Source organism: Bombyx mandarina, chromosome 23 (assembly GCF_030267445.1).
Source record: "Bombyx mandarina strain Sakado chromosome 23, ASM3026744v2".
Classification (NCBI taxonomy): domain Eukaryota; kingdom Metazoa; phylum Arthropoda; class Insecta; order Lepidoptera; family Bombycidae; genus Bombyx; species Bombyx mandarina.
This window is the reverse complement of record NC_143229.1, coordinates 18,505,496-18,519,280: the sequence shown is the minus strand read 5'-3', so window position 1 is coordinate 18,519,280 and position 13,785 is coordinate 18,505,496. Positions and strand designations below refer to the sequence as shown.

Sequence of the window (13,785 nt, the reverse complement as noted above, 5' to 3'; positions counted from 1 at the left end):
TTTTGCCTTTTACACACATGCACTAATTTAAAATTTCCAAGACGTTCCCCGGAAACTCCCTCAATTCCACAGAACTGACTTTGAGTGTAATTTGTCAATGTTGTCTGCACAGCTGAAAACAAAATTATTTTCCAATACTTTACTGAGTGAAACAAACGAGCATAATTATTTTACACTATATGGTAACAAATGTAATAAACATCAGGGGGCACTGTGGCATGCAGATTTTGCTACTTGCGTCGTAGAACAGATCATTCTGGTTTGTAGTTTACGCTACACTTACATGTAATTTGAGTTCAAAGACTAGAAGTTATAAAGAAGGAATGTGCCTCTTATCTTAATATAGTTCTAAGGGGTAAAATTACAATTTAATAAAGGGAAAGTTTTGACAAGCTTGAGAAGAAGAAACTTTTCGCCTTCATTTAAACTTTGGTCACCATTAAAAAATTTGAATCCAAGTATTGGCACAATCAACTACTTTAACTGAATTAAAAAAGTGATCTAGTAACACTGTTTTGACATACACACAACCCTGTTTGATTAGGGGACTTTTTGGCGGGAAGTCAAACAAGGCGCGCTTTTTTAATTTCGTATTTGAATTTAAATTATTTTCATCTGATATCTAAGTTAATAAATTTAAGTTTTGACGCTCTGCGTCCCATTTAATAAAATGGGACAGCATAGTGACGGGGAAGAGCATTCAGACAAAAAGAAAAGAAAATACGCTAACACCAAAGATGTAAGTAATAGTTTTGAAGAAGATAAATATAAAATATATTTTAAAACGAACTACACTAGATTGTTCTTGGAAAACGACTCTGCAAACTATACCGTTTATGTGGAGTCAAAGGAAAAAGAAAAACTCGGAAATAAAAATCCAATAAAATTAACAAGTTTATTAAATGAAAATGTCAAAGGCATTACATGTGTTTCACGAATTAATGCATATAAAATTGGTGTGAATTTCCAAAAAGCTGCAGATGCTAATAGCTTTATCAAACTTGACAACTTTCTCAGCAAGCACAAATTCCGCGCCTTTATACCTGCTCACTTAGTAGAGAAGGTGGGTGTGATTAAATTTGTGCCTACAGACTTATCCAACGAAGACATCTATAAAAATATTAGTAGCGATGCTGAAATCATATCTATTAAGAGGTTTATGAAAAGAAATGCAGACAAGAAGTTAATGCCTATGAGCTCTGTGGCTATAACTTTTTCAACAACTACATTACCCCGTTATGTGTATCTCAACTTGTTTCGCTGCGAAGTACAGACATATATTTCACCTCTAATACAGTGCTTCAAATGTTTCAAATTTAATCATTCCGCCAAAGTATGTCGCAGTAAGCAAATGTGTTCATATTGTGCAGGAGATCACCATTACAAAGAGTGTGTGTCTGACATTTTAGTATGTATTAATTGTGGTGGGGGACATCTAGCTGTATCCCGGGACTGCCCTATAAAAAAGAAAAAAATTGAATTAAAACGGTCAGAAATTCCCAAAAACAGTACATTTGCATCAATAACAAGTAACGATAAAAACTTCCCACCTTTAAAAACTAAAGAAAAACCTATTGTAAATAACAATAGCAATTCATTTAACAAGAAAGATAATATTATAATGAACAAAGAACAAATTGCCAACAACGACATTATATTAAACGCTATTGTAAGATCACTAGTTACTTTAGCGAACTCATCTAATGATGATAACATAACAATTAATAAAATAAAGGAAATATTTTTAAAAAACCTAGTCTAGACAATGGCAAATTTTAGTTTTAACAATTTACAGAGTAACTTAAAATCTTTTCTAACAATTGCTCAATTTAACATTCAAAGTGTGCGTAACAAAAAACCTTTATTGATTAACTTTCTTTCTGAGTATGATATTGATATCTGCATGTTAAACGAAACATGGCTGAGAGAAAACAGTCCCTTCAATATACCTGAATACAATATTGTTCTTCAAAATGGACCCAATGGTCATGGCGGTGTAGCAATTTTATTAAAAGACACATTTAAATATCAGGTGATTTGTACACCTTACCATGAATATTTACAAACAGCTGCAGTTGTTCTAAAAACCAAGAATGCAAATTTATCCTTGTTGTGTGCATATAGTCCTCCTAGAGGTGGACGGTTGCAATACAAAACTTTAAAAACTATTATCAATAAACTGCCAAAACCAGTATTCCTGGCTGGCGACTTGAATGCACATCATGTTGCATTTGGTTGTGCTTCATCAAATTCCAGAGGTAATGATGTATTCAATCTGTTAGATGAATGTAGTCTTTGCATTCTAAATTCCGGATCTCCAACCACCATAGGTACAGTTCATCACAACCCATCTGCAATTGACATAATGTGTGTTAGTCCAAATGTTGCACCTTTATGTGAATGGACAGTGCATAGCGATCCTATGGGGAGTTATCATTTCCCTACAATCACACATATCCAAACATCCATAGAAAAGTATGTGATAGGTGAGCCAACAGAGCGCTTCATATATAGAAAGACCAACTGGTCAACATACCATTCTGCAAGTGAAAAGTCATTTCTTAATTTAAAATTTCAATCAGACAATCCCCTAGAAACTTATAATGAATTTTGTAATATATTGAATAGAATAAAATCAGAAAATATACCTAAAATTATAAACAAGGTTCCTTATAAACGAAAAAGTCCAGCTCCCTGGTGGGACAATGACTGTCTCACAGCTGTTAACAATTCCAGATTAGCTCTAAAAAACTACAGAGTCCACCCCTCAATAGACAATTACATCCAATACAAAAGAGTTGATGCAATTAAGAAAAAGCTACTAAATGAAAAAAAGAAGAGTGGTTGGAAATTATTATGTGAGAATTTTAATAGATACACTCCTGTTACTATTATTTGGAACTACATGCGGAAATTTAAAAGGATAGGATTAAAACATAGACCTAAGAATGATGAATGGATCACCTCGTATTTAGATAAACTAGCTCCAATATCTCCACCGGAGAAGTATATAAACATGACTAAGTTAAATGAAGTTTTTAATTCACCTGGAAATATTGAAGGCTGTTTTTTGTCAAACCCTTTTAGTATTAATGAGTTTAAAATAGCTTTAAAATCTAGAAAAGATAGTACTCCTGGTCTCGATGACATCCCTTATAAATTAATTAGTAACTTACACCCTAATGCCCAAATGACTCTATTAAAGATATATAATTTATTATGGTCCTCTCAAATGATTCCAGATTCATGGAAAACACAGTGTGTTATTCCAGTACTAAAACCTGATAAACCTGAAAATGATTACAATTCTTACAGACCAATATCACTATCATCCTGTGTAGGTAAACTATTTGAATGCATGCTCAAATTGAGATTAGAATTTTATAGTGAAAAATTTAAAATTTTACCTGAACAGCAATTTGGTTTCCGTAGAGGTAAAAGTGCAGCAGAAAACTATATGTCTCTGGTTACAGATATTAAAAATTCTTTTCATAGCCATTCATACACAGCTTGCGCTTTCCTTGATATAAGTGGTGCATTTGATAATGTCAATCCCTCTTTACTTATACAGATTCTTAGTGATATTGGTGTCCCTGGCAAAGTCTGTAAATGGATATTTAATTTTTTAAATGAACGGTTAATGTATGTCAAATATAACAATATCCTACATGGACCTAGATATGTTTATAAAGGCACAATGCAAGGTGCTATAATCTCTCCTTTATTATATGGCATTTACACTTCACAGATAAACAGATATTTAGTAGACCCCTCTGTCAAATGCCTGTTGTTTGCTGATGATATTGTTGTATATAGTGTAAATAAAGAAGTTAACAATGCCATTAGAAATTTGAATAATGGATTGTCTCAAATTCAATGTTTTTACAATAGCTTAAATTTAGATATAAGTGTAAATAAAAGTGGGGCAATGTTATTCAGTAAAAAGGTTGTCAACCTAAATGAGATATCACCTATATTATACAACAATAGTCCATTGTCTTGGTTGTTACATAAAAAATTCTTGGGTGTTTGGTTAGATACAAAACTGACATTTCAAACACACATTAATAACATAATTGGAAATGCCTGCAAAGGATTAAACATTCTGCGATCTCTGGCTGGAGTTCATTGGGGTTCTGACCCTAAGGTTTTGTCTCTGTTATATAAAAGTATTGTCAGGAGTCATTTTGATTATAGTTCATTAGCTTACATGAATGCAAATCTTAGATATCTACGAAAACTTGATGTAATTCAAAACAAGGCACTAAGAATTATTACAGGAGCAATGTGCTCAACTCCAATTAATGCCATGGAATCTGAAGCATGCATTATGCCGTTAAAATTTAGGCGTCTTCAGATCGCACAGAGATTTTGTCTGAAGCTATTGGCCACTGACAATGTTTTTGTTATTGACAGGATAATACCTAAGGATCTGCCTATTGATTTTATGGGCAGTTCTAATATCAATATGAGCAGTTTTGTGTCTGATCATTTACCAGAGATGCTTCAAATTTCTCTTAGCATCAAAAATACATTCAAAAATATATACTCATCTAACCTTTTGCCTATATATGAAATCAACAATTATACCACTGTAAATATGACTGTAGAAACAGATTCCCAAAAAATTGGGTCTAAAGTTGAATTTTTTGAATATATTAACAATTTACCTAACATAAATATTTATAAATTATATACAGATGGATCAAAATGTTCAGGTAGAGTAGCTTCAGCATATTATGATCCACAACTGAAGAAATCTAGATGCTTCAAGCTAGACAGTCACTGCAGTATTTTTACTGCTGAATGCTACGCTATCTATACAGCACTTTTGTATATTAATAATGTAAATAGTTCTGACTTTTTAATTTTAACTGATAGCAAAAGTTCATTGTTAGCACTAGAAAGTGATCCTTTTAGATTTAATATGAACTATATTATTTATAGAATAAAAGAAATATTGGCAAATTTAAATGAAAGAGGAAAGAATGTCCAATTTAAATGGGTACCTGCTCATTGTGGTATTTTTGGCAATGAAGCTGTAGACTGTGCAGTGCGAGGTGCATGTGACGAAGACCACACTAATGTAATAAAAGTACCGTTTACTGACTTCCAGCAGAAAATAACGGAAAATGTTAAAACGCTGTGGTATGAACACTGGAGGTCTATAAGCCAAGAAAAAGGGAAATGGTATACAAAGATACAGAATACCCCGCCACATGTACCTTGGTATAACAAATTTAAAGAAGCTAATTCCAGACAATTCATTACCACCATTAATAGATTGAGATTCGGTCATTGTAGAATTCCTGCTCATTTGTTTAAACTACGTTTAGCAACGGACAAAAACTGTCAATTTTGTGTCAATGAGGTCGCTGATCTGAAACATATTGTTATGAAATGTCATAAATATAGTATAAATAGATTAATTTTAGTGTCTGAGCTGGACGATGTTTCTAAGGGTGACTCGCCTTTACAAACAGGCGTAAGGATGGACTTAGAAGAAATTTTATCAAACCCGTTGTATTTTAAACCAATTTATAGATATATTATTAACACAATAGGAAATGTTTAAAAACAAACGAGTAATGTTAATATTTCAATTTGATGCTGTTTTGTTTAATAATTACTTGTAAATTTTTACGTACTTCATGCGTGAAAATTAATTTAAGATAGGCTATAAGGTCTTGTAACCATTGGCCGTAAATAAATTAAAAAAAAAAAAAAAAAATACACACAACCCAAAACAGTAGACGTGTAAAACTGTATTCGTTAGCGCCTCATAATTTTCTCATTACATCAAAGAAAAAGCTCAAGATGAGCTCTCTCAAGCGAGATGTTAAGGACGAAGACGATAACAGCAGTAACCCATACCAGAATCTCGATAAAACTATAGTACTTCAAGAAACACGAGAGTTTAATCAAACGCTCGTTATCCCGAGAAAATGTTCATTAATACTTACGAAAATACTGTATTTACTGAATCAAGGCGAAAATTTCACCACTCAGGAGGCTACGGACGCTTTCTTTGCGACAACAAAACTGTTTCAGTCCAAAGAAATCATGCTGCGACGTATGGTTTATCTTTGCATCAAAGAACTAAGTAAATTGGCGCAAGATGTGATCATAGTGACGTCCTCTTTGACTAAAGACATGACCGGTAAAGAGGATCTGTACCGGGCGGCCGCAATAAGAGCGTTGTGCAGCATTACGGATGCCTCTATGCTACAAGCTATCGAACGATATATGAAACAGGCGATTGTGGACAAGAACCCGGCTGTCAGTTCTGCGGCATTAGTCTCTGCGCTTCATTTGTCTTCTACCGCACCAGATCTTGTTCGGCGATGGGCTAATGAAGCTCAGGTATGTATCATACTGGTTCATACTAATATTATAAATGTAAAAGTGTGTTTGTTTGTACTCCTTTTTTTTATTTATTTTTATTGCTTAAATGGATGGACGAGCTCACAGCCCATCTGGTGTTAAGTGGTTACTGGAGCTCATAGACATCTACAACGTAAATGCGCCACCCACCTCGAGATACAAGTTTTAAGATCTCAGTATAGGTACAACGGCTACCCCACCCTTCGCACCGAAACGCATTACTGCTTCACGGCGGAAAATAGGTGGGGTGGTGGTACCTACCCGTGCGGACTCCCAAGAGGTCCTACCACCAGTGATTACGCAAATTATAATTTTGCGGGTTTTGATTTTTATTACACAATGTTATTCCTTCACTGTGGAAGTCAATCGTGAACATTTGTTGAGTACGTATTTCATTAGAAAAATTGGTACCCGCCTGCGGGATTCGAACACCGGTGCATCGCTATATACGAATGCACCAGACGTCTTATCCTTTAGGCCACAATGACCTCAGGGACTTTAGGGTCGAAACGAAGCAAGAGGTTTATATGACTTTTCTAAAGTGGTAGTTTTAGTTCAGGCGAGTGATATAGGCCATTATACCTTTATCATTACCATATATACCTTTTATACTAAAAAAAATCTGATTGTCTCAGCAAACTTATTTATTTAAAATTAATATGACAATTTAGAAAATTAGTTCTGTATCCCTTAACCAAACAGATGAAGCCATGGGTTAGCTAGTTTAAATATAAATAGTGATGATTTCAAGTTCCATGGGCAAGGATGAAACTGTCCATTAAATATTCATCTAATGTGGATAGTGACATAGTACGGAAATAGTTTGAGCACAAGACAAATCTGGGATTAATACTGTGAATTTTCCGAGAGCTAGAATGACGAGTAGAAATCATAGATATTGGTGTTTTGGATGAAAAGTATGTATGAGGTATTTAAACTTATTGATCAGAAAATAAATATTGATGTCAACAGTTTTCCTTTGAGGTATCATTTTACACAAACCGTTCAGGAATCTAGAGTATTTGTCTTGTCTGATGTGTTGCAAACAGTTTTTATAGATTATACACTATATAACAATTCTGCAGTCCTATAAACTAGTCTACATAGGGAGTTTTTTTTTTTTTTTTTTTTTCCTACCTAAGCTGATAGCCTTGAGAGGCTATATCAGCGTAACCCTAACTTTTGTAGGTGAGCTCACGGGGCTCAAACCTGATGACGTTGCTAACACGAACCCTAGCAAGAGCCGTGCTTCGCAGAATCTACCACCGGATCGGAAACGCGACCCACTGAGAAGATCCGGCGAGAAACTCAGTGGGCTGTGTCTGAGAGTTAATTTACTCGTCGAGCCCTTCGTCGCAAGCGATGGGTTCGACGAGAACGGTGACCGGTGCTTGAAGTACCTAGAAGCACCGTTAGTGGATCGGGAGGATCCGAGATGACATGTTTTGGGCGACGTCGACTGCTTTCCATTCTGTCCGCAGGATCGGGAATGTAGTTATCGGCGGCCACGATGAGAGGGTTCTCGTGTCGTGCCGCTTTATCGAAGTGGATAGGGAGAAAGAATACCATTGTATATAAGACCAGTTGTCAGTAATCTGACTTGAGATACTTCTCTGATAGTTTTTGATATTGAAAACTGCAGAGTTTTCATTTTATTTTTTAATATTATGAGATCAATGCTGGTATTAAAATGTTACCAGAGCTCATAGACAACACATCATAAATGCTGTCATTAATCTTGAGACATACAATAGATCTCACAACGGTAGCAGCCCTGCTCCTCAAACCAGAATGCATGACTGCTTCATAGCTAAAATACCTACCCATGTTGTTTTTATGTTAAGATTTAGTACCTTACAACCAATAATTAGAGAAATGTTCCAAGTGAGACGTTCACTACACTGTGTTATGTCTTCATCATGGAAGTAATTCATAAACAAATATTAACCATGTGTCGTCCTTGAAAATTTTGTTACTTAATTGAGGGCTTAAATACTGGCATGGTTGGATTGTCCAATAAGTACCTACACTGGGCAGCTTTTCTTTTAGGTTACCGTAACTTGTGATAATTATATCATGACTTTACTTTAAATTATTGATATTTTAAAAGTTCCACTAAACCTTTATAATGTTTAAAAACATATCATTATCTATCTTTACAGGAAACAATCAATTCGGACAATGCGATGGTGTCGTATCACGCATTGGGTGTTCTGGTATTGTCGCGTCGAAATGATAAGTTATCTACAGTTAAACTGGTGACACGACTTTCAAAGTCCCACATAAAATCACCATACTCCCTCTGCTTGCTTATACGTTTAGCTGCTCAGCTATGCGACGGTGATGATTCTGAAGCATCTCAACCTTATATAGACTTTATAGAGTGCTGCTTACGTCATAAATCTGAAATGGTTATTTATGAAGCGGCCCATGCAATCGTCAACTTGAGAAAGACCGCCCGGGATCTTGCTCCAGCAGTATCAGTTTTGCAATTGTTCTGCAGCTCTTCGAAGGCGGCTCTCAGATTGGCTGGAGCCAGGACTTTGGCCCGGTTGACGACAAAACACCCTACAGCGGTCGCGGCATGCGCTATTGACTTGGAAAACTTAATCTCAGATTCTAATAGGTCCGTGGCGACCTTAGCTGTAACAACGCTATTAGCGACAGGCGCAGAAAGTTCCGTGGACAGGCTGATGAAGCAGATTTCGAGCTTCGTATCAGAAATTCCTGACGAGTTCAAAATAATAGTCGTCAGAGCCATCAGGCAGCTGTGCAGCAAGTTCCCGAGGAAGCATCAGTCACTGGCTGCATTCTTAGCCGGAATGTTGAGAGACGAAGGTGGCCTGGAATACAAAGCAGCTATAGCCGATGCGATTATAGCTTTGGTCGAAGAAAATCCTGACGCTAAAGAGACAGGACTGTCTCATTTATGCGAGTTCATTGAAGATTGCGAGCACACGGCATTGGCAGTTCGTATACTGCATCTGTTGGGACGAGAAGGTCCTAAGTCGCGTCACCCGTCAAGATACATAAGATTCATTTACAATAGAGTTATTTTGGAGTCCGGCCCGGTCAGAGCCGCGGCAGTTTCCGCCGTAGCACAGTTCGGAGCACAAGTACCGGAACTATTGCCAAATATCAAGGTGTTATTGGCTCGCTGTCAGTTAGACGAAGAAGATGAAGTCAGAGATAGAGCAGTATATTACAGTACGATACTAGAGACCGAGAACCCTCAGCTCATTAATGATTTCATTGTGAATATACCGAAACCGAATGTGGTGTTGCTAGAAAAGGCCTTGAGAGATCATTTGTTGCACCCCGAAGAACCGTTTAATATTTTGTCCGTTCCGGCCGAGGAGGTGGTCAAGGAAACTAAAAAGCCTATAGCCGAAATCGAAGTTCGCAAACCGGTGCAAATGTCTATCGAAGAGATCTACGCTGAGCAATTGGCTAAAATACCGGGCATCGAGAAATTAGGGCCGTTGTTCAAAACGAATTTGCCAATAGATCTGACCGAAGCGGAGATCGAATACCGGGTTCGCGTAGTTAAACACGTGTACGCACGCCACGTTATATTCCAATTCGAATGCGTGAACACGTTGAACGATCAAATACTAGAGGACGTCCACGTCCGATTGGAAGTTCCGCCGGAATACGAAATCAAATCTATCGTTCCTTGTCAGAAGCTGGTCTACAACACACAGGACAACGTTTTCGTGGTCGTCGAATACCCTTGCGCGTTTATAGACAGTTTGGGTTCGTTTATGGCTACGTTGGAGTTCGTCGTGCGCGACTGCGACCCTAACACCGGAACTCCGGACCCTGGCGAGGGTTACGCCGACTCTTATCCCCTGGAAGAGTTCGAAATGGGTTGTTCTGACCAGATCAGGGCTAGGGCTGGGGGAGACGATTGGGAACAGACTTGGGAGAGAGCTGCGAACGTTCCAGAAGCTAATGACACGTTCGTGTTGTCGCAGACCGATGTTGGTGATGCTGCGAAGGCTGTTTGCGAGCATCTTGGTCTCCCGAACGGTTCGATAAGCGGTGACGCGGTTAAGGAGATCCGTGGTGGGGGTGTATTTAGGGGCGGGGCGCCGGTTTTGGTTAGAGCTCGCTTGGCGGGTAGCAGTGCCGGCGTCACTATGAAGTTATCGGCCCGATCACCCCGGGAAGACGTAGCTCAACTACTCTTGGCGGCTGTGGGTTAAATCTAGTCATTTATACACTAATAGTCAGTCCGATGAGGGGAGAAGTAGGTCTGTGGTCGGTGTTCAACTTTATTCGTTTAATGTTTAAGAATTTTTACTTAACTTACACAGTAGGTACATTTTTAATATCAGCATTTATATAACAACAAATTGAAATTAAATTTTTAAAATGTTTATGAAGATTCATTTTTCCACACATATTATGTATCTGTACATCATGTTGCATCATTGAAAAACTAAGTACATTATTAATACGCCATCAGATACAGTCCGACGTTACACTATAAATACTAGAATTATATTACAAAACGTACTTAACTGAGCGTATATTGTACAATAAGAATAATACATTTTTATTTATAAAACCGATGGTTGAACGAGCTAATGACGCAGACGATGCTGCTACAGGAGTTCATAGACATGGCAATATGAATGATGTCACCCACCTTGAGACCTTGAGACCTCATGAGGTCGAACTCTCAATTGTAATACGTTCACAGAGGGGCGAGCTCGAACGACTACCGAAAAAGTATTCGTATCGCTATCGAGAAACAATGTATAGGGTTTAAACAGCGCCCCTACCGTCCGTAGAAACAACTAATTTTAGCAGCACGAATGAATTCACTTACTTTCGTTTCGCAATCGAATCGTCCCGTCTCGAAACTTATACTCATGATCGAGAGCACGAAAATCGATTTGACATGCGGTGACGTAAATCCCGAAGGCTGGCTGTCGAGTACTACCGCCTAATTTAACGATCCGTTTTCGTATAGACAACTATACAGTTACATTACGAATTTGATAAGATTTTCGTGATTGACGCACAACTTTAAATACGAACGCGTGACAGAAATAGGAGAGATATAATAATATGCAGACCCGACCACATGTTGCTGTGGCTGAGGTTAGTGTTTCTAAATAACACGTGGCCGGCTATGCTGATACCAAATATTAACAAAGTAAGAACAATTAGATTTCACTGTATTCCGTTTACTACTAAATAAATTTCTTTTATACTTTAGCCTCGGCAACACGTGGTGTTTATGCCATTAAATTGTAGCTTATGTGAACTGTTGATATTTTTAACACAGCGCCATCTATGAAATAATAATGTCAGACAGTATTACAATTGTCTGTAAAAACTGATTTAAGGCGCCATCTGTTTTAGACTTATAAAACTTACAATTAATAACAATAATCAACATAAGAAATCATTTTATTATTAATTAATTAATATTGCGACCATTAATCGAAATAAAAATCATCCTATGGCCTAAGTTGGAACAAAGCGCATATTATATAAATAAAAAAGTTAAAATCGGTTCAGTAGTTTAAGTGTCCATCGCGGACAAACAACGTGACACGTATTTATATAATATAGAGGTCCCGCAGTAGTCGAAATTCGACTATAATTAATTGGAATTGTAAGTTTATACACTATTATGATTGTATTTTATACTTCTATAATCACAAATTTCGCCAAGATTACACTATAAAAAATATTAACAAAGACAAACAATATTTAATCTATTCTCAATTTGACAACAGACGTCAAGAACAAAAGTTTGACAATAAATAGTATGCATGCGTGTGTGCGTCAAATACATGGTATGTAGTGTGTGTAATGTTTTCTTTATCGATTTAATGTATCTTTTATGCATTATTTAAAAAAAAATATTAGCATTGTGCACTTCTTCTCTATATTCTCTATAAGTGTAGAAAATTTCATACTCCTCCGTCCGCGCAATTTTCGTAAAAAGGGATACAAAGTTTTTGCTTCACGTATTTAATATATAGATATTAAGATATCCCTGCAAGGTTACATTAACGTCTGTGGAAAAATGGAAACACCCTAATAAGTTTGAAGGGCGGGGCAGCCGTTGTAACTGTACTGAGACCTTAGAACTTATATCTCAAGGTGGGTGGCGCATTTACGTCGTAGATGTCTATGGGCTCCAGTAACCACTAAACACCAGGTGGGCTGTGAGATCGTCCACCCGTCTAAGCAATAAAAAAAAAATGTATTTACGTACATAATACACAAGTCATAAATGTATGTAGGTACGTACATAATAAAATTGTTTAGTATTAATATTTCAGTAATATATTGTAATTGCGCCTATAAATTATACATAATTTATAATACATTGTGATTTCAAATAAACTTATTATACCAAAAACATTCTTTTTGTATTTCTTTAGGATCCTTCACTTCGGGATAAATGTAATAAATAAAACAAAACAAAAAATACACAACGAAAATTTGTAAATTTATTTCTCAAAAACAATAAATTGAGTTACAAAATGAGGTAAACATTTTTTAACTTATCACCATTTTATACGCTGTTATCTCATTAGAAAAAATATACGAAAACAATGTGACAGATACATTTTTGACAGCTGTCATTTATGTCAGACTTGGAAATTTTCAAACACGGATTACATTTGTTAAAAAGCGGGTCAGTGGTGCTAGACTATCGAAACATGTAGATTTTTCTGTTTATATTTAACATATTTTTTATTGCCCGAGCAGGCAGACGAGCATACGGCCCTTCTGATGGTAAGCGGCTACCGTCGCCCATGGACGTCAGCAATGCCAGGGACAGAGCCAAACCGCTGCCTACCCCCTTAATTGATTGGCGTAATGAGCGTGTCTGAGCCGATATTTAAAAGCGGAGTTTATGTTATTTTATAACAATCACTCCTGTTTATAACTTATAACTATGGATAGAGGCGGCTTTAGGAGTTAGATCGTGTCGACCTCTGCGCTTTCAATGAACCCGTTACATTCGTACCTATTCCATTTGAGCGCGCATTCACCAGAGGGCGCTTGGGTGATGATAATGGTGTAAGGCGCACACGGGCTAGAGACTCCTTGACTATACAATAATATCCTGGCCGATTGAGTAACAAGCAACCAACGCACAGCCAACAAATTATATTTGTAAAAAATAAACGCCTGAGTACGTCTCTGGGGGACCGAACTCAGAAAAAATAGTTTTTTAAATTTACAAAGTAAATATAATGTTCCTATGAATTAGTTTAATAATAAAAACAAATATATCAAGGGGCGAAAGGCGATTTGGTTTAAGCTACATTTCGCTTAATACGCAACATTTATTTTTAAAAAAGGTTTCTTTTTATAACTTAAGATGGGTGGACGAGCCCACAGCCCATCTTGTGTTTAGTGGTT

The 13,785-nt window shown here is 36.7% G+C and overlaps 1 protein-coding gene and 1 long non-coding RNA gene across 17 annotated transcripts; one reads left to right on the top strand and one right to left on the bottom strand.

Annotated features, from left to right (window-relative positions):
• Positions 1–881: 881 nt before the first annotated feature.
• LOC149500244 (uncharacterized) lies at positions 882–5,700 on the bottom strand. Of its 16 annotated transcripts, none has more exons than XR_016325117.1 (4): positions 5,226–5,700; positions 5,010–5,081; positions 2,051–3,603; positions 882–1,457 (listed from the first exon to the last, which is right to left on the bottom strand). It is a non-coding gene; the product is annotated as an uncharacterized LOC149500244 (long non-coding RNA). The 16 variants fall into 16 exon arrangements; XR_016325123.1 differs by having other exon boundaries at positions 5,010–5,165; positions 5,272–5,683; XR_016325131.1 differs by lacking the exon at positions 5,010–5,081 and having other exon boundaries at positions 2,051–3,290; positions 3,408–3,603; positions 5,272–5,683.
• A 36-nt stretch (positions 5,701–5,736) lies between these two features.
• Positions 5,737–10,766, top strand: LOC114244150 (coatomer subunit gamma). The gene is made up of 2 exons (XM_028175869.2): positions 5,737–6,363; positions 8,547–10,766. Exons 1-2 carry the CDS (start codon positions 5,818–5,820, stop codon positions 10,590–10,592), a joined length of 2,592 nt encoding a protein of 863 aa, XP_028031670.2. The 5' UTR covers positions 5,737–5,817; the 3' UTR covers positions 10,593–10,766.
• The last annotated feature ends 3,019 nt before the right edge of the window (positions 10,767–13,785 follow it).

Bases quoted from the DNA above. Each gene is read 5' to 3' on its own strand.
- LOC114244150 (XM_028175869.2), top strand. From the start codon at position 5,818: ATGAGCTCTCTCAAGCGAGATGTTAAGGACGAAGACGATAACAGCAGT. The intron at 6,364-8,546 runs GTATGTATCATA...CTATCTTTACAG, and splicing joins GATGGGCTAATGAAGCTCAG to GAAACAATCAATTCGGACAA.